The following is a 21,356-nucleotide window of genomic DNA, read 5'->3' on the forward strand; positions in this document are numbered from 1 at the left end:
TTTCAGGTCGAGCGATTGTCAAACTTAAACAAAGTAAAACTCACAGACTGAATGAAATATTGAGAGAAGCCAGTTGACTGCAAATGCTGTATACACATTGCATCCTTGCATCAATATCACATTGAAATAAGTGGATGAGAAGCTACTGTATTCAGCACATATGGAAATCAAATATTTGTAGTCACGTGACAATCACGCAGACTGCAAGCACAGTGGTACAGTACACTGGCATACTGTTAGGATTTGTCAAGTTGGCAACATTTTCAACAGTACTAGTCAAAAATTTCCCCAGGGCTGAACAATGCCTTTAAAAATATTGGCCAAGACTTTAATATTGATTGGCTATCCTCAGGATAGGTCATTAATGTCTGATGAGTGGGGATGCGACACCCAGCACCCCTGCTGATCAGCTGTTCCCTAAGGATAAGCCATCAATATTAAAGTCCCATACAACCCCTTTACACCATAAATCCAAAATAACGTAAAATACTATAGCACAGGTATAAGTAACACAGCTATATAGGATAAATGAGACCACTAATGAGAGTAAATGCAAAGTGCAACCAACAAACACGGACATATATATCCAAAATAATGTAAAATGCTATAGCACAGGTATAAATAACACAGTATGGTGGCTTGAACTAAAATGAACTCTGTAGTGTGGGAAAGTTTCTGAATATTTTCCACGCTACAGAGTTCATATGAGTTCATGCCACCAGGGGGCGCAGCTTCGGTGACGACACCGCTAGTCACCAAAGCTCCGCCCCTGCATTTCATTAATTCCCCAGTCATTTACAGCCGGGAGTGGCCGCATTAGCAACGCTCCCGTTTGTAAACCATTTAACCCCTTGAGATGGATTACTGCGTGGGACTTGACTGTACGGTGGACAGGTATGGGATATTGTTGCTTTTTTATTTTGGATTTTTTTACAGGAGAACGAGGGCTTCACTTGGATTGAGCGTACAGTAAAGAAATTAAAACCCTGTGTGATTCAATATTTAATCAAAATACGTTTTTCTTAGTGTGTGTGTGTTTTAACTCTTTCACAACTGTGGGATTAGTAATGGATAGGTGTCTTATTGACACCTCTCCATTACTAAGCCGGCTTAATGTCACCTTACAATAGGAAGGTGACATTAACCCCTCATTACCCAATATGCCAATACAACAGGGCAGTGGGAAGAACCGAGCAAAGCTCCAGAATTGGCGCCTCTAATAGATGTGACTTTTCTGGGCCCCTTACCAGCCTGAGAATAGCAGCCCGCACCTGTGAGTTTTGCCGGATTGGTTGGAAAATATAATGGGGACCGCACATAGGGTTTTCTTTCATCCCTTCTGCCCTGCTCGCTCTGCTTTCGGCCGAGCAGGGGAGAGCGGATGATGGCCGGCTTCAGCACCACACACAGGGGACAGCAGCTTACAGTATCGCTGTTTCTCCTGCCGCCGGCCGTGCGCACGGAGGAGAGTTTACACTGTTCTCCGTGTGCACGTGTGTGGGACATATTGTGGTATGTGCTGCCGGTAAAAAATGGATATGTCTCCGTGTTTTGCACACAGACACACGGTCCATGAAAACGCTCTGACATGTGTAGAGCCCCATTCATTTGAATGGGTCTACGTGTGTCAGTGTCTCCGGTATGTGAGAAAACTGTCACTACACGTACCGAGGCACTGACGTGTGAAACTGGCCTTACATGATTGCACCCTATAAACAAACAGTGTCCATATGTTGTTCGCTTCCATCTGCCCCATAAAATGCTGACTAGGACAGAGGTCAGCTTGTAGTCTCTAACTATGAAGACAAATAGGCCTACGTGGGCGCCGCATAACCAAAACTGCAGGAGATTTTCAATTAAGACTGGTGAACAGTGGCTTCTTTTTTTTATTGAAGATGAATTGGAGCAATAATAAAAATGGTATGCGAAAGTGTACATGCCCTTTAAAACAGCGGAAAATCCTTTTTCAGATATAGAACATGAAAACAAGATTCCAGTCTTTATGGATTATTTGTTACATGGATATAGACAAGCTAATTTTTTTTATTTTAGCTGCCATTTGGTGGTGCGGGAAAAAAACCTTTGTCTATCTCTTCTTCGATAACACACCTAAGGATGTACACATGAGATTTACTCGATAAAAGCAGCTGGGCGCCTTCCTCTGTGCACTGACTGAATATGTGATGACTGCGGTTTATCTTTCTTCAGGATTAATACATGCAGACAGAATTATTCCAAGAGGTTATTTTTATAACAAGCCAAGAGACTCTTTCCCTGTATTCATCCAGTATAAAAACTCTATCTTACAAGAACATTGATCAGTTATTTACATGGTTAAACAGTATTAAGATAATATGGAAGAAACTGGAGCTTTGGCATGATATATAGTAAATACATTACATAATATAAGAGCCTTTATGTGGGGGTATAACATATAGTATGCATGCAACGCACGCATAATTATGTACAAAGGTAAAAAGTTGCTTCCAGGATAATAATTGATATATCTTTCTGTGGTATCAGCATTATGGAGTTTATTAGGATACGATGACTTTGATGACTGCTTTGCACACTCTTGGCATTCTCTTGATGAGCTTCAAGAGGTAGTCACCGGGAATAGTCTTCCAACAATCTTGAAGGAGTTCCCAGAGATGCTTAGCACTTGTTGGCCCTTTTGCCTTCACTCTGCGGTCCAGCTCACCCCATACCATCTCTATTGGGATCAGATCTGGTGACTGTGGAGGCCAGGTCATCTGGCATAGCACCCCATCACTCTCCTTCTTGGTCAAATAGCCCTTACACAGCCTGGAGGTGTGTTTGGGATGGTATAAATATCCAAATGGCACTTCACAGAAAAAAAGATTCCCCACCCCTGATTTACATAACTGTAAAAATTTTTGAAACTAAAAATTCATGAAACACAAAAATACGATTTAAACAATTGATCATTTCCTGATGATGGAGTTATCTTGTGGCATAGCTCATTGGAGGATATTCAGTTGGACCAATCTAATAATCAAAGAAAGAAAAATAGATCTTATCTGGTTACAGGACTACACGGAGATATATGACAAAATGAACAATTCGTGTTTAGGGGGAGGACAAAAGATGGGACAACAGCTTGATGTGGCTCCTCTACTTTTCTTTTCTCACAAGATGAAGATCACTTGCTATTTGTTTTGCCTCCTAGCACTGAGGATCTGGTTTTGAACCTAGTTTTGTAGAGATATACGATATACATTTTCTACAAAATTCCAAAAACATTTCCGATGAAATTGGTCTGTATTGTATATGTGTGCGATGGAAAGCTGACCGATCAAAACTGACAGATAATCACACCAACTTTCTGTGAGGATGTTTCAACTTATCCAGTTAGCAAATAAAATATACTAGTCATCCTAGTACTCGTGCCCTTGTAAATCTGTTCATGTTCCTATTTTGGAATGGTCTCCTTATACCCTCTCATATTTGAGGAAACAATCTTTTAGGAACTCTCTTATTCTAAACCCTTTAGGAGAATGTTGATAATTGCTGGTAAGGGCCAAGCTCACAAAGTGTTTCTCTACACTCAAAGCACATTGGGGTCCGTTAGTTTATTAGATGTATTTCATGATTACTCTGTATCTCCTCACTGATAACTTATTTTTATGTATTTTTGTGTTTCAGTTGTTTATAGGTTTTGGTTTCCCCTATGAAGGTCCAGCGCCCTTGGAAGCAGTTGCTAATGGTTGTGTGTTTCTCCAACCTCGTTTTAATCCACCACACAGTTCCCTGAACCATGAGTTTTTCCGTGGTAAACCAACATCCAGAGAGGTAGGAGGCCGTGACATTTAATTAAGATTGGTCATGTCCTAAAAATGACTAATACTTCAGCAATCAGTCCGTTTGATCTGACAGGGCATTTTACAAGATTACCCTGGCATACAGTAGAAGATTTTGTATTGATTTAACCACAAGTTGAAAATTGTGTTTTGCACAGCAGGCCTAGGGAATTAATCATAGCCACCTGACAAAAATTATAATTACCTCCATTAATTAGACAAGATTTCCCGCTGAGTTCTGATGAATGGAAGTGTCAGTCAGTAACTGTCAGGGAATGAGCAGGATTCACACAGATGTATACACTTACTAATATTGGAGTCAGTGAGTTGAGAAAAATGAAAAACCAAAGAAGCTGAAGATGTCAAGAAGGATTATTGGGAATTAAGAAACATACTATTAACCCATGAAGTAAAATGTACACTGTTCGAAGTAAAATGTACACTGTTCTAGTTTCTCCACCCTATGACCATAATTTTTGGCAACAGCCAACAAGTGATCAAGCATTGGTTGGGAAATCTATATAAATATATATTTATGTACTGTGTAGAGTGGGTACGGAAAGTATTCATACCTCTAAATTTTTCACTCTTTGTTTCATTGCAGCCATTTTGTAAATTCAAAAAAGGTCATTTTTTTCTTATTAATTACCCCCTGGAGCTTTTTCGGTCTTGCATTTTCATTTTTCCCTCCCCTCCTTCCCAGAGCCATAACTTTTTATTTTTCTGTCAATATGGCCATGTGAGGGCTTATTTTATGCAGGACGAGTTGTACTTTTGAACGGCACCATTGGTTTTACCATGTCGTGTACTAGAAAACAGAAAAAAAATTCCAAGTGCGGTTAAATGGCAAAAAAAAGTGCAATCCCACACTTGTTTTTTGTTTGGCTTTTTTGCTAGGTTCACTAAATGCTAAAACTGACCTGCCATTATGATTCTCCAGTTCATTATGAGTTCATAGACACCAAACAAGTGTAGGATCTTTTTTATCTAAGTGGTAAAAAAAATTGCAAACTTTGCTAAAAACAAACAAATTGACAATTTTCCGATACCTGTAGCGTCTCCATTTTTCGTGATCTGGGGTTGGGTGAGGGCTTATTTTTTGCGTGCTGAGATGATCTTTTTAATGATACTATTTTGGCACAGATACATTCTTTTGATCACCCGTTATTGCACTTTAATGCAATGTCGCGGCGACCAAAAAAAGGAATTCGGGTGTTTTGATTTTTTTTCTCGCTATGCCGTTTAGCGATCAGGTTAATCCTTTTTTTATTGACAGATCGGGCAATTCGGAATGCGGAAATACCAAATATGTGTATGTTTGATTTTTTTTATTATTGTTTTATTTTTAATGGGGCAAAAGGGGGGTGAATTGAACTTTCATATATTTTTTTTTTCACATTCTTAAAAACACTTTTTTTTTAACTTTTGCCATGCTTCAATAGCCTCCATGGGAGACTAGAAGCTGGCACAACTTGATTGCCTCTGCTAAATAGAGGCGATGGTCAGATCGCCTTTATGTAGTAGAATTACTGTACTGCTATGAGTGCCGACCACAGGGTGGCGCTCACAGAAATCTGGCATCAACAACCATAGAGGTCTCAAGGAGACCTTTGGTTGTCATGCCGATGCACCGATGACTCCCGATCACGTGACGGTGGTCACCGATGCTCGCATTTCCGGCGCTTGTTAAATGCCGCTGTCAAAGTTGGACTGCGGCATTTAACTAGTTAATAGGCTCGATTCTGCCCATGCCTATTGCGGGCACATGTCAGCTGTTCAAAATAGCTGACATATCCCAGGTTTGATGCGGGCTCACCGCCGGAGCCCACATCAAAGCGGGGGATTCTGCCATCGTACATACTATTTCGTCCGATGGCAGAAAGGGGTTAACTACACTCTGCATCCCATCTTGACTGAAAAAAACAGAAATGTAGTATTTTTTGCAAATTTATTAAAAAAGAAAATCTGAAATATTACATGGTCATAAGTATTCAGAGTCTTTGCTCAGTATTGAGTAGAAGCATCATTTTGACCTAGTACAGCCATGAGTCTTCTTGGATATGATGAAACAAGTTTTTCACACCTGGATTTGAGGATCTTCTGCCATTCTTCCTTGCAGATCCTCTCCAGTTCCATCAGGTTGGATGGTTATGAACATTGGTGGACAGCCATTTTCATTTTCCAGAGATGCTCAATTGCGTTTAGGTCAGGGCTCTGGCTGGGCCATTCAAGAATGATCGCAGAGTTGTTCTAAAGCCACTCCTTTGTTATTTTAGCTCTGTGCTTAGGGTCATTGTCTTGTTGGAAGGTGAACCTTCGGCCGAGTCTGAGGTCCAGAGCACTCTGGAAGAGGTTTTCATATACAGGTCCTTCTCAAAAAATTAGCATATAGTGTTAAATTTCATTATTTACCATAATGTAATGATTACAATTAAACTTTCATATATTATAGATTCATTATCCACCAACTGAAATTTGTCAGGTCTTTTATTGTTTTAATACTGATGATTTTGGCCTACAACTCCTGATAACCCAAAAAACCTGTCTCAATAAATTAGCATATTTCAACCGTCAAAAAAAATAAAAGTGTTTTTTAATAACAAACAAAAAAAACATCAAATAATAATGTTCAGTTATGCACTCAATACTTGGTCGGGAATCCTTTGGCAGAAATGACTGCTTCAATGCGGCGTGGCATGGAGGCAATCAGCCTGTGACACTGCTGAGATGTTATGGAGGCCCAGGATGCTTCAATAGCGGCCTTAAGCTCATCCAGAGTGTTGGGTCTTGCGTCTCTCAACTTTCTCTTCACAATATCCCACAGATTCTCTATGGGGTTCAGGTCAGGAGAGTTGGCAGGCCAATTGAGCACAGTAATACCATGGTCAGTAAACCATTTACCAGTGGTTTTGGCACTGTGAGCAGGTGCCAGGAAGCATGAAGTGCTCCAAAATCTCCTGATAGCTAGCTGCATTGACCCTGCCCTTGATGAAACACAGTGGACCAACACCAGCAGCTGACATGGCACCCCACACCATCACTGACTGGGTACTTGACACTGGACTTCAGGCATTTTGGCATTTCCTTCTCCCCAGTCTTCCTCCAGACTCTGGCACCTTGATTTCCGAATGACATGCAAAATTTGCTTTCATCAGAAAAAAGTACTTGGGACCACTTAGCAACAGTCCAGTGCTGCTTCTCTGTAGCCCAGGTCAGGCGCTTCTGCCGCTGTTTCTGGTTCAAAAGTGGCTTTACCTGGGGAATGCGGCACCTGTAGCCCATTTCCTGCACACGCCTGTGCACGGTGGCTCTGGATGTTTCCACACCAGACTCAGTCCACTGCTTCCTCAGGTTCCCCAAGGTCTGGAATCGGTCCTTCTCCACAATCTTCCTCAGGGTCCGGTCACCTCTTCTCGTTGTACAGCGTTTTCTGCCACATTGTTTCCTTCCAACAGACTTACCATTGAGGTGCCTTGATACAGCACTCTGGGAACAGCCTATTTGTTGAGAAATTTCTTTCTGGGTCTTACCCTCTTGCTTGAGGGTGTCAATGATGGCCTTCTTGACATCTGTCAGGTCGCTAGTCTTACCCATGATGGGGGTTTTGAGTAATGAACCAGGCAGGGAGTTTTTAAAAGCCTCAGGTATCTTTTGCATGTGTTTAGAGTTAATTAGTTGATTCAGAAGATTAGGGTAATAGGTCGTTTAGAGAACCTTTTCTTGATATGCTAATTTATTGAGACAGGTTTTTTGGGTTATCAGGAGTTGTAGGCCAAAATCATCAGTATTAAAACAATAAAAGACCTGACAAATTTCAGTTGGTGGATAATGAATCTATAATATATGAAAGTTTAATTGTAATCATTACATTATGGTAAATAATGAAATTTAACACTATATGCTAATTTTTTGAGAAGGACCTGTATATACAGTGCCTTGCGAAAGTATTCGGCTCCCTGGAGCTTTTCAACCTTTTCCCACATATCATGCTTCAAACATAAAGATACCAAATGTAAATTTTTGGTGAAGAATCAACAAGTGGAACACAATTGTGAAGTTGAACGAAATTTATTGGTTATTTTAAATTTTTGTGAAAATTCAAAAACTGAAAATTGGGGCGTGCAATATTATTCGGCCCCTTTAACTTAATACTTTGTTGTGCCACCTTTTGCTGTGATTACAGCTCCAAGTCGCTTGGGGCATGTCTCTATAAGTTTTGTACATCGAGAGACTGAAATTCTTGCCCATTCTTCCTTGGCAAACAGCTCGAGCTCAGTGAGGTCTGATGGAGATCGTTTGTGAAACAGCAGTTTTCAGCTCTTTCCACGGATTCTCGATAGAATTGAGGTCTGGACTTTGACTTGGCCATTCTAACACCTGGATATGTTTATTTGTGAACCATTCCATTGTAGATTTTACTTTATGTTTGGGATCATTGTCTTGTTGGAAGACAAATCTCTGTCCCAGTCTCAGGTCTTTTGCAGACTCCAACAGGTTTTCTTCATTAACTTTAACCATCTTCCCTGTCCCTGCTGAAGAAAAGCAGGCCAAAACTATGATACTGCCACCACCATGTTTGACAGGGGAGATGGTGTGTTCAGGGTGATGAACTGTGTTGCCTTTATGCCAAACATATCGTTTGGCATTGTTGCCAAAAAGTTCGATTTTGGTTTCATCCGACCAGAGCACCTTCTTCCACATGTTTGTTGTGTCTCCCAGGTGGCTTGTTGCAAACTTTAAACAACACTTTTTATGGATATCTTTGAGAAATGGCTTTCTTCTTGCCACTCTTCCATAAAGGCCAGATTTGTGCAGTGCACGACTGATTGTTGTCCTATGAACAGACTGTCCCACCTCAGCTGTAGATCTCTGCAGTTCATCCAGCGTGATCATGGGTCTCTTGGCTGCATCTCTGATCAGTCTTCTCCTTGTTTGAGATTAAAGTTTAAAGGGACGGCCGGGTCTTGGTAGATTTGCAGTGGTATGATACTCCTTTCATTTCCTTGGGATGTTTAAACTTTAAAGTTTTGGAAATCATTTTGTATCGAAATCCGGCTTTAAACTTCTCCACAACAGTATCATGGACCTGCCTGTTGTGTTCCTTGGTCTTCATGATGCTCTCTGTGCTTTAAACAGAACCCTGAGACTATCACAGAGCAGGTGCATTTATACGGAGACTTGATTACACACAGGTGGATTATATTTATCATCATTAGGCATTTAGGACAGCACTGGATCATTCAGAGATCCACAATGAACTTCTGGACTGAGTTTGCTGCACTGAAAGTAAAGGGGCCGAATAATATTGCACGCTCCACTTTTCAGTTTTTGAATTTTCACAAAAATTTAAAATAACCAATAAATTTCGTTCAACTTCACAATTGTGTTCCACTTGTTGATTCTTCACCCAAAATTTACATTTGGTATCTTTATGTTTGAAGCATGATATGTGGGAAAAGGTTGAAAAGTTCCAGGGGCCAAATACTTTCGCAAGGCACTGTACCTTTGTGGGATTGAGGGGTACCAACAATTTTGACCACATGTGTATATATATGTTTACATGTGTGTGTGTGTATATATATGTATATATGAATTTGTGACAGCAAACAAAGGAGCTTTCAGTCAAGCTGGGTATGGAGTACAACTGTAGAGAGTAGAATCTTGGAAACAGACTCGCTAGTTAGAGGTATGGATGATCCTGTCTTTGCAAGAGCTACATGCACATATGAACAGTTTAGAGGGTGTTAAAATCATGCTGACATATTCTCTTTAAGACAATGGGCCTAATAGCAACCTCTTTTGTTAATGTTGTAGTTACTCCTGTGTTACTGTTTCTCTTGTTTAGATCATTTGACTTCAACCTTTATTAATCCATCTATTGTGCCTATATGTGGCTTTCTTTTAAGTAAAAGCTGTATGTGTACACTCTTGCTGTTCTTTTCAGATAAGGCATCAATTGTTTCTTTGGAAATCTTTCTTCATGTTCCTCCACAGGTTTCATCTCAGCACCCATACATGGAGATGACCATCGGGAGGCCTCATGTCATAACAGTGGATTACAATGACACAAAGGAGTTTGAGGCAGCTATCAAAGCCATCATGAGGAGCAAGGTATTTTAAGGAAACAGTGCTGGTACAAAATGGCTATTAGGGATAATTTCCCCATTAAGGTGATCTAAGACTGGATATGTTTGTAACAGGATACATTGTTGATAATTTAAAGCGTTATTCTTATAATCACAGATGGATATGTTTGGATATTGCTAGCAAAAACAAACACTTTATCAATTTACTGCCATTTTTTAGATATTAACACTTTTCTTGTGCTCACAACTCATTGCCTAGAAGACCGACCACTACTACTATCTTATTTGTAAGAATTGCACTGAAGCTGTCCAAGAGTAGGAGGTAATGGGAAACTCCAGAGATCCTGGCCAACTTCAAAACAGTTTATACAATTTCAACAGAAAAGAGCTTGTAAGCGCTGTGCATGTTCTGTTGTCTAGAAGCAGTGGTCAGTCTCCTAGGCAACAAGTTGTAAACAAAAGAAAAGTGTTAATATCTCTAGAACGGCTGAAAATTTTAATACAAATACTTACAATTGCTATCAAATAATACCCATTTATAAACATGAGAATAACCCTTTAAGCTTAGATCGGACATGCATGATAAATTATTGATAATCTAAAACTGGACATGAGGTGATACAATGTCTCAGTAATAGAAACAGACAGAGGCGTAGCTGTAGTTCATTGGGCCATAGGACAAATTTAGTACCTTAGCTTCCATCAACAGCTTGTTAAGCCTATTAACAAAGACAATGTAGCTGCAAAACATATATATGTATATATATGTACAAGTAATGCAACCTTATATAATGTAGTTAATTAACTAGTTACCAAATAACATAACTGAAAAGAAAACCAATATCAACATACAGTTAAGGCAAAAATACATTATAAGAAGGCCTTTACTACCAATATTATTACAGTACAAGCGACATATAATACCTCCTTTATATGCCCCTCACAATAACAGTGCCAACAAGCGTTAATAGTGCCTCCTTTAGGCCCCACACACTAATGGTATTCCTCTTGGTGAATGAATTTCACCAAATCCCATACCCTCTCTGCTTCCTGTGGCCTGGCTCATGGTTCTGATATCCATGGCATGATAGATAGATAGATAGATAGATAGATAGATAGATAGATAGATAGATAGATAGATAGATAGATTTTTAATGCATTTCCTTTGGCAAAAATAGATATGTAACTGGCTGGATGGAGGACACAAGGGATGGAGGGGTGGAGGTTTGAGGTCTGGCTAATGCTTCAATTTGAGGTCATTGAGCCGTAGAGGTGTCAGTTGCGGGTGGTTTAACAGCCAATATTCCTGAGAAGCTGAGAAAGAGGTCTCATTATCTGGAAGGTTCTGTGCAGAAGAATAATAGTATATCACTGAGCTCAGGGACGAGGCCCAAGGGAACTCATTAGACAATGTGATGAGGAGAGAAAAGCTGCAGTCATGGAAGCAGAACCCTAATATTCTCTGTTTATTACCCCTGGTTAATGGGGGGGTAGCCTCTTGTTGCTGTAGTAATGTTGATATGTAGAAACAACTTGGTCCTTTAGCATATTTGGTGAATATGTTTTCTGCTGTAGTAATGCTATTGCATGTACACAATTTTGTCAGAACTCATATACCATGACTAAATGTCTGCTATTAAGAGATGCAGTGAGTCTCCTATGAGTCATGCTCCTATGTTAACAAATATTAATTTATCTACAAGGAATAACCAATTCCAAATCTGTTCATTGCTCTTTCCATAGATTGAACCATACCTACCCTATGAGTTTACAAGCGAAGGAATGCTGCAGAGACTCCATGCCTACATCCAGCACCAAGTAAGCTGCCAATCAGCTGATATAGGGTCTTATGACATCTCCTTCAACAATCCAGAAAACAAGCAGAGCTTCCTTTACTCCTATTTAATACTTGTTAAATGTATTCTGCTCCAGTGGTGACCTTCAGTGAACTGTGCTCCATACTACAACACTAAATTGTTAAATCAATGAAAATCCGACAGTTTGATGGCTGTCTGCAGACCACATGCATTAGCATACTCCAATTTGCTGGAAATGTTCATTACAGATAATGCCTATCAGAGTATAATGGAGCAGAATGTGCTTTAAATTCCTTTTCTGTCTCTGTTTCCTTTTCCATCTTTCATTATCCACCATTTCCTCATGATAACATTTTTATTCTATGATCCTATATCTTCTAAATGCTGTCATTTTTTCTTCTTTCTTTCCAAATTTTTGCCATTTTCCCTTTACTTTTTCAATCGCCTGCTTTTCATTTTATCCGAATCACATCCAGGAGTTTTGCTCTCCTCCTTTGCCCTTGCCTATTCCTCTTAATACGTCCCAGGTTCATCTTCCTTCTTCCTTGGCTCTCATCAATCATACCCACCTTGTCTGGTCACCCAGTGAACCTCCTCCATCCATGTGGCCGCCTGTCACGGCTATGCAGGTATGGCTGTCTGCAGAAGGAGAGTCCTGCACAAGCGCATGCTGGGATCATGACTTGGTATGTGAGCCCACGTTCTTCAGCATCATCAACAGACAAAATGTTCTCGAACAGTAAGTATATGACAGTCCTATGTCATATCGTGTCTACTAACCATGAATAAATGAGTTCTGGCTTACATTTTCTACGTAAACTCTCCTAAAATTCTGGATGTTTGCTTCTGTTTCAATCCATCATTGGTTCCCCTTCAAGTTTCACTTTTGAAATATCTAGAATCTTATCCGATGATAATGGACAGTAAGGTACAGGAAATTGCTTACCATGTAGAGTTGTGTATCAAACAACAAGGATCAAGCTTAAATTTGTCAGCTGCTGCAGTCCCACGGGTTAAAAAAAGTTGAGATTGCAGAAGAGAAACAAAAGGTTGGTCATCCGTGCTGCTCATGGACATCCGAAAGTATGGTCCAGGATGCAAAGTAGACTTGATGCGGTTTTATTATCAACGCATTTTGAAGTCTTCAGACCTCTTCATCAGAATATTACCATATACAAAAGCCCTTATATCCCGATGAAGAAGTCTGAAGACTTCAAAACGTGTTGCTAATAAGACTGCATCAAGTCTACTTTGTATCCTGGATAGTGTTGAGCGATACCGTCCGATACTTGAAAGTATCGGTATCGGAAAGTATCGGCCGATACCGGCAAAGTATCGGATCTAATCCGATACCGATACCCGATACCAATACAAGTCAATGGGACTCAAGTATCGGACGGTATCCCTGATGGTTCCCAGGGTCTGAAGGAGAGGAAACTCTCCTTCAGGCCCTGGGAGCCATATTAATGTGTAAAATAAAGAATTAAAATAAAAAATATTGCTATACTCACCTCTCCGACGCAGCCTGGACCTCACCGAGGGAACCGGCAGCGTTCTTTGCTTAAAATGCGCGCGTTTACTTCCTTCCATGACGTCACGGCTTGTGATTGGTCGCGTGCCGCCCATGTGGCCGCGACGCGACCAATCACAGCAAGCCGTGACGTAATTTTCAGGTCCTCAATGCCTAATTCTAGGCATTCAGGATTTTAAAATTACGTTCCGGCTTGTGATTGGTCACGTCGCGGTCACATGGGCGACGCGACCAATCACAAGCCGTGACGTCACGGGAGGCAGGAAACGCGCGCATTTTAAAATTACGTCACGGTTTGTGATTGGTTGCGTGCCGCCCATGTGACCGCGACGCGACCAATCACAGCAAGCCGTGACGTAATTTCAGGTCCTGAATGCCTAATTCCGCATTCAGGACCTGAAAATTACATCACGTCACGGAAGGAAGTAAACGCGCGCATTTTAAGCAAAGAACGCTGCCGGTTCCCTCGGTGAGGTCCAGGCTGCGTCGGAGAGGTGAGTATATCAATATTTTTTATTTTAATTCTTTATTTTACACATTAATGTTGTTTCGATACCGATACCCGATACCACAAAAGTATCGGATCTCGGTATCGGAATTCCGATACCCGCAAGTATCGGCCGATACCCGATACTTGCGGTATCGGAATGCTCAACACTAATCCTGGATCATACTTTCGGATTTCGGATCAGCACAGGCATCCCACCTATTTTCCGCTTCTATCCTTACAATTTTAAATTCTTGTTTCATCTAGAACTTTTTTCATACCAACATCCTCATGGAAAAAAAAATAATTATGGGACAACTATCTTTTTTCTACATTATTAGAAAATTATCATACATGAAGGGATGTGTAATGTGGGTAGCTTCTTGCAAATCCCTTGTAATCTGCCATGAATTTCATGTATAGAAAATAATTATCTTCTTTAAGGCTGGCAAGGCTGGATTTTAACCAGTCATATCATTTTGTTCATTGCACCAGTGTCCGGAAGATGGTAATCTTGCCCATTATTGAAAAACAAGCATGACTTTTTTACTGAGTTGGGGAAGAAACTATTCTGCTACATGACTGATATCTTTTGTATATGACCAACTTTATACTATAAACCATTTTTTTCTTGAAGATAACTGTCCCTAAAGTCTATATAACAATTACTAAATGATTTATGTCGTCATCTGAAAAGTTCAAATTAGATTTACTACTCAGCTTTGAAGTAAGTTTCCATGACTATACAGTACAGACCAAAAGTTTGGACACACCTTCTCATTTAAAGATTTTTCTGTATTTTCATGACTATGAAAATTATAGATTCACACTGAAGGCATCAAAACTATGAATTAACACATGTGGAATTATATAACTCCTTCAAGATTCTTGGAAGACCATTTCTGGTGACTACCTCTTGAAGCTCATCAAGAGAATGCCAAGAGTGTGCAAAGCAGTCATCAAAGCAAAAGGTGGCTACTTTGAAGAACCTAGAATGTAAGACATGTTTTCAGTTGTGTCACACTTTTTTGTTAAGTATATAATTCCACATGTGTTATTTCATAGTTTTGATGCCTTCAGTGTGAATTTACAATTGCCATAGTCATGAAAATACAGAAAAATCTTAAAATGAGACGGTACGCCCAAACTATTGGTCTGTACGTATAAATCTAATGCTACCTACCTAATCTTTTCTAATATGCCTGATGAAAACAAAAGTACCTCCTGAAAGTATAGCTAATTTTTGGTATATGCTACCAATGTTCCCAAACAAGCCATTTCCAAAGTGAGAGTTTAGAGTTTCTTGCACATATAGAAAGCCTGACTGTGATGTTCTTGGATGTGTGCACAATTCTACTAATGTCTCATAAGTTAGAGTGTTTGTATAGAAGAGATGGAACAGTATGGCACAACGGGTTAGACACAGCGGCATCTAAAGCTCAAAGAACTCCGCACTGCAGAAAGATCTCGGTATGACTCAAAGCCGAATGTTATGTTTCATATGGAACGTAGGTTCTACTGATCTGGAAAAGATTTTTTATCATTATTTTTTTACATCTCCAAAGAGGAGGATGAAAGGAAACCTACTCTTATGTGAAGACATGTTATTTCTGGTTGTTTTGAAGTTTACTTGGATGTAACAATTGGCTTAAAAAAAAGTTCTCCTTTTTCTTGCATTCTCAAAGTATCCTATAGAGAGCAACCAAATCAAGATCTGTATATCTAGGTCACAGAAACAGGAGCTAATTGTAGGTCACACTATCATACAAAATGTTTCTTCAGTCAAGGCGAAGGCAGCAGAATTGGCAGCAACAGAGTGATTTAATAGAGATGACATGAGCAAAAAAGAGTGCATCATTCTTTAGAAAAAAGTTATTCTTACAGAAGTTGTCCACTACTTGGACAACTTATTCTCATACCCTATGCTTGACCCCCACAAAACAATAAAGTTATACTCACCTCCCATGTTGGCGCTGTTGCCCCGGTGTCGGCACTTAGACTCTCAGAGGTCCCGTGCTGTTGAGACATGTGACGCCGGCGCCCAATCAGCTCTGGTGCCACTGTCCCCACCCCCTGTCAAAGTGAACAGGAAGAGGAAGTCCGAGATCAGCTGCAACCCCGCCTTTCTCTTCATGTTTGATTTATCTGAAGGCGGAAACAGTGACACCAGTCCTGATTGGACGCCGGCATCACGTGTCATAACAACCACTCGAAAGCCTCGGCAGAGCAAGTGCTGACACGATGAAAACTGCGTCAGCATTGGAGGTGGGTATAAGCTTTTTTATTTTATGGGGGCCAAACATTTTCATCAAGAAGGGGTTGTCCTAGTAGTGGACAACTTCTTTAAGAATTCATAGACTTGTTAGAAAACAAAACACATTTGGGAAGATTTATCAAAACAAGTGAAAAAATAGTCTGGAGTACTTGCCTATAGAAAGCAGTATTGATTAATATGCTTCACTGCTTAAAGAGAATCGAGCAGCAAAACCTGGTGATTTACTTTTATACAAGAAATACACTGAACCACCTTGTTTTTTATCTTGGCTCTTTGTTTTTAAATATCAATTATCTTAATTAAGAATTATTTGCTTTTGCCTTTCATTATTTTGGACCAAATGACCAATTTAAAATTTAAAACGGTTCTTAGTTCAGGGATGCGCTGCTTTACAATAACCCCCTTAATTAAATTGGGGCAAAAGCCACCATTTTTAAAGAAGACGTATCACCTCCAAAGAAACTTCATAAGGTAAAAGAAGGCCAAATATTAACCTTAGATATTTCCATTGTACATTAGTAAACTTAAAATATTTCCTAACTAATTTACTGATTGAACCCCTATCCATTTAAAACTAATGTAACATCAACAAATCTTTTATTGTTTAAATTATTTTCTTTGTTAAAACTAGTTTTTTTTTTTTTTTTTTTTTACTTTTGATTTTTTATATCACTTTCTTAATACAGACCTTAAGTAAAAAAAACACTGAAATTATGAAAGATGTAATCTCTATATCTGCTAAATCCCAAAACATTACTTCTGTATTTTTGTGCTCAAAAATATGTCAGAAACAATCTTAAAAGGACAAGAAGAAAATCTTAGAGCCCTCTCAGTTCCCAGAAAATACTATGTGTTTGGGGAACTCATAGTGAAAACATTCAGCCCTTACAGTATATTACAAAGAGAAAAAATAGACTTTGCAACTGGCAGACCTTAGGAACATATAATGATTGACAATAAAGTCTGCAGAGTAGATTATTTTTGTGAATTGAAAAAGAAATAGAAAATACAAAACTAAAAGGCTCAGTTGTAAGTCATGGTACAAAATGGTCAAAAAGTCAACAAAATTGACTACAAATCAGAGAGACATTTCCTAAAACCAATTGGTACATTGTTACTTAGACAAATAAACATACATGTTTATCAAGTTCAAGCACAGAATATAAGATGTCATACAAGAAGAGAGGGAGTGTAGGTAGAACTGTAGAAATTTGTTTCCCAATATTAATCCAAAGGAAAGTTAAAAATAATCCATAAGGCATGAAAAAATCTACTTTAAATAAGAAATGCTCAACTCCTGATCCCAAGTGGTGATCAGATTGGATCAACATTCTAACAAGAATTCTGTGCATTTACATAGGTATAAATATTATTTTCTTCTTTCTTATAATCTAAGCCTTTTTTGAAGTCATAAACTGCTCCTGCTATTATCAGCTCCTAAAGATTGTTCCAGAAATTCACAGCTCTGATGTTAAAAGGTTTATCTTTTTTGGAGATTGATTTTTTTTTCTTTTTCTTCTCCAAAGAGTAGGGATTTTGTCCTTAAAATGGATTTTACCTTTCTATGAACTGGTGCCCAGAACTTATATGCATATTCCTGATGAGGGTGTAATGCTTTGTAAAGTGGTAACATTATATTCTAGTTCCACTAGTCCAGTTATATCATTATTTAATGCTTGTTCTTGTGACCATGGCGGTGTAAAAGCATCTTAATTTTTCAAAGGGCAGTTGAGAAAATTAGTCTTGTTCATTGTACAGGCGGTAAGTTAACATGAGATTGTGTTGTTAATCAAGGGAGGATGGAGAATGTTTGTTAAAGACTCAGGGTATGTGCACACGTTGCGGATTTCTTGCAGAAATTTCCTGAAGAAAACCGGAAATTTTCTGCAAGAAATCCGCATTTTTTTTTTTGCGTTTTTTTTCCGTTTTTTTCGCGTTTTTTTAGCATTCTGCAAGCGTAATTAGCTTGCAGAATGCTAAAGTTTTCCAAGCGATCTGTAGCATCGCTTGGAAAACTGACTGACAGGTTGGTCACACTTGTCAAACATACTGTTTGACAAGTGTGACCAACATGTTACTATAGATGCTGCTTATGCAGCATCTATAGTAAAAGATAGAATGTTTAAAAATAATAAAAAAAATTAAAAAAATGCTTATACTCACCCGCAGACAGCTGATATCCTCACCGGCGTCCGTTCCGTATAGATGGTGTGCGCGCGCAGGACCTTCCATGACGTCGCGGTCACATGACCGGTCTCGACCAATCACAGGACGGTCACAAGACCGTGACGTCATCGCAGGTCCTTCACCGCACATCAGCTACAGGAACCGAAGCGGCAGCATGCAGCTGAGAGGCGGGAAGACATCGAGGGTGAGTATAGGACTATTTTTTATTTTAATTCTTTATTTTTGACCACTTATATGGTGCCCAGTGCGTGGAGGAGAGTCTCCTCTCCTCCACCCTGGGTACCAACCGCACATAATCTGCTTATTTCCCGCATGGTGTGCACAGCCCCGTGCGGGAAGTAAGCAGATCAATGGACCCCTAGGTGTGCGGAATCCCCGCAATTCCGCATTTTTAATGAACATGTTGCTTTTTTTTCCGCGATGCGATTTTTTCGCGGAAAAAATAGCAACATTTGCACAAAAAATGCGGAATACACTGTAAATAATAGGAGGCATATGTTAGCGTTTTTTTCGCGTTTTTATCACGTTTTTATAGCGAAAAAACGCGAAAAAAACGCTAAAAATCCTGAACGTGTGCACATGGCCTCAGAGCCAAGAATTTATAGAACTTGAATCTCGGCTCAACTCCATGCGTTGTCTGCCATTATGGACTTTATGATCCTGTCAGTCAGTGTTGACGGCATTAGACTGTAGGAATCACCATATTGAGAAGAATAATGCTAATACCCAGAACTGTGATTTCATGGGGTGTGATGTTAAAGGTGTTCTTTAACATATATATATATATATATATTTACATATCTGCCCCCTAAAAATCCTGATTTATTATGTGGTTATTTGCCATAGTAGACTTCAACAGATTGGTTGTAAAAACAATCTCCCCAAAGACATGTCTGGTTGAACCTTCCATTTTAATTAACTATATGACAACTTTCTCTTACATTGGAAACAATGCGATCACTTGGAACGATCACATTTTGTAACTGTTTCAAGCAATCATTAGCTAAAATTGCCAATTTTGACTTATTTCTATCTAATGTGTGTGGGCAGTTTAGATGCAGCTGGTAGATTCATTGATACTAGTGATGAGCGAGTGTACTCGTTACTTGAGATTTCCCGAGCATGCTCGGGTGATCTCAGAGTATTTGTTAGTGCTCGGAGATTTAGTTTCTGTCACTGTAGCTGCATGATTTGCAGCTGCTAGCCAGCCTGAGTACATATGGGAGTTGCTTGTTTGTTAGGAAATCTCCACATGTATTCAGGCTGTCTAGCAGCTGCAAATCATGCAGCTAAGGAGACAGAAACTAAATCTCCGAGCACATCTAAATACTCAGAGATCACCCGAGCATCTCAAGTAACGAGTATACTCGCTCATCACTAATTGATACTTTTGTTTGATACACTACGTGTGCATATCATATGTATAATCTCATGTCATCTTGTCATCAAAGGCTTGGAGCCCAGTGTGAGAGCACTGAATCTGTTATGAGCCACTTGTACCCAGCCGTGTCACCTTCTGTCCGGGAATGCTATCTTCAGAGGGAGCCACTACTCTTTAGCTGTTCAGGACAAAGCACAAAGTTCCGCAGGCTGTGCCCATGTGGAGACTACCATCGTGGACAAATCGCTCTGTGTAAGCACTGCTCGTGATTCCATTGGTTGTCCATTAAAGCCGATAACTGTCTCCATTAATCTTCCAACTACTGATCATACTGACAGCTGCATGTAGAGGTCCTACTGTACCTTTAGAACTGAGTATACAGACTGGAACCTCTGCCCGGAGTTTTATGCTGCAGCATAAAGCAATAGTGAGCATACTATACACTCACACAACCACCAGTGTAATACTTCTTGGAGCCACGTAATTATCTCCATGCCCTCTTATGGTTTTTGATCAAGGGTCGACTACATTTTTATAAGTCAAGCACAATGAAGATAAAACAAGACAACGACCAATCTGTTGGAACAGAGATGCAAGGAGTCAAGAGAGGATCATACATAAAGGGCATGCTCGAACTGCAATATTTTGGAAGTAGTCATAATAAATATGGTCTCGGTGACAAGTAACGTGGTACAGCCAGTGCCAACCCAAGGACTTTTAGAAAGGATATCACTTCCATTTCTGAGCATTAACATTGTGACAATATGATTTTTTACAAGATAAAGAGAGAACACAAATACTATCAAATGTTTGGGGATTTAAATTAATACATGATTTGGACCAAATGTGAAGTTCATGAAAGTAATGTATTTTAAGCCACAATGGCAGGGAACAGGTCAAGATATATGCACTTTTTTTTTCTGAAGTTGATACTTCCAATTAAACTGGAATTTGTTAAAAGGATCTGCGTGAGCAATAGGATTTCTTTCTTTCAATTATTTATGTTAATAAAGACTGAATTGGTGAAACAGAATTGATGCTGCTTGATTTGAGAATAAAGGTGGACATCAAGTGAAGCTGAGTTAATGGGCCTCATGTATATCAAACTTGGTCTCATTGCCAATTACCCTCTTATATTTCATCGCACCACCAAAAATACAAAAAAAACACTCACTGTTTTTATTATATGCTCACTAGAATTAAAAAAACAACATTTATATAAGCAAATATAGTTCAAAGAACGTTTATAAAAACGTAACCTAAAAAGTAAAAGCATTGATTCATAAACAAGTAAGTATCCAGAAAGAGATACATGAACTTGAATTAGAATACAAAGGGCGTAATATCAATATTTCAAAATCAACAACCGACCCAGGCTCCTTATTGGAGCGAATTCTTGAGGTCACTTCACTCAGATTTGGAACAAGGTGTGAGTTACCTTCTCAGGACCTCTCATAATCACTAGTAGAGAGCTGCTAAGGGTGCTTTCACATTGTGCTTTTCTCCAAGTTCGTGGTCCTGTCAGTGCATATGTCCGAATCTCAGTTTGCATGACGGTTCGGACGCAAGCCCCAACGGGACACACAAATGTGGAGAAAAGCGCAATGTGAAAGCACCATAAGAAGCAGTATTTCTTAAAGTAAATACAGTGGGGGAAGTAAGTATTTGATCCCTTACTGATTTTATAAGTTTGCCCACTTACAAAGACATGAACAGTCAATCATTTTAAGGGTAGGTTAATTTTAACATAGAGAGAATATCAAAAATAAAA

At 39.4% G+C, this 21,356-nt stretch overlaps 1 protein-coding gene across 1 annotated transcript in view; it reads left to right on the forward strand.

Annotated features, from left to right (window-relative positions):
• Positions 1-20,736, forward strand: part of MGAT5B (alpha-1,6-mannosylglycoprotein 6-beta-N-acetylglucosaminyltransferase B) — a 248,464-nt gene extending 227,728 nt beyond the window's left edge. The window contains exons 14-18 of the mRNA XM_077251849.1: positions 3,667-3,813; positions 9,816-9,932; positions 11,651-11,725; positions 12,201-12,463; positions 19,656-20,736. Coding sequence (XP_077107964.1) covers positions 3,667-3,813; positions 9,816-9,932; positions 11,651-11,725; positions 12,201-12,463; positions 19,656-19,854 — 801 coding nt within the window. The 3' untranslated portion in view covers positions 19,855-20,736. The remainder of the gene's footprint in view (positions 1-3,666; positions 3,814-9,815; positions 9,933-11,650; positions 11,726-12,200; positions 12,464-19,655) is intronic.
• The last annotated feature ends 620 nt before the right edge of the window (positions 20,737-21,356 follow it).

The sequence above is a fragment of the Ranitomeya variabilis genome, chromosome 4 (genome assembly GCF_051348905.1).
Source record: "Ranitomeya variabilis isolate aRanVar5 chromosome 4, aRanVar5.hap1, whole genome shotgun sequence".
Lineage (NCBI taxonomy): Eukaryota > Metazoa > Chordata > Amphibia > Anura > Dendrobatidae > Ranitomeya > Ranitomeya variabilis.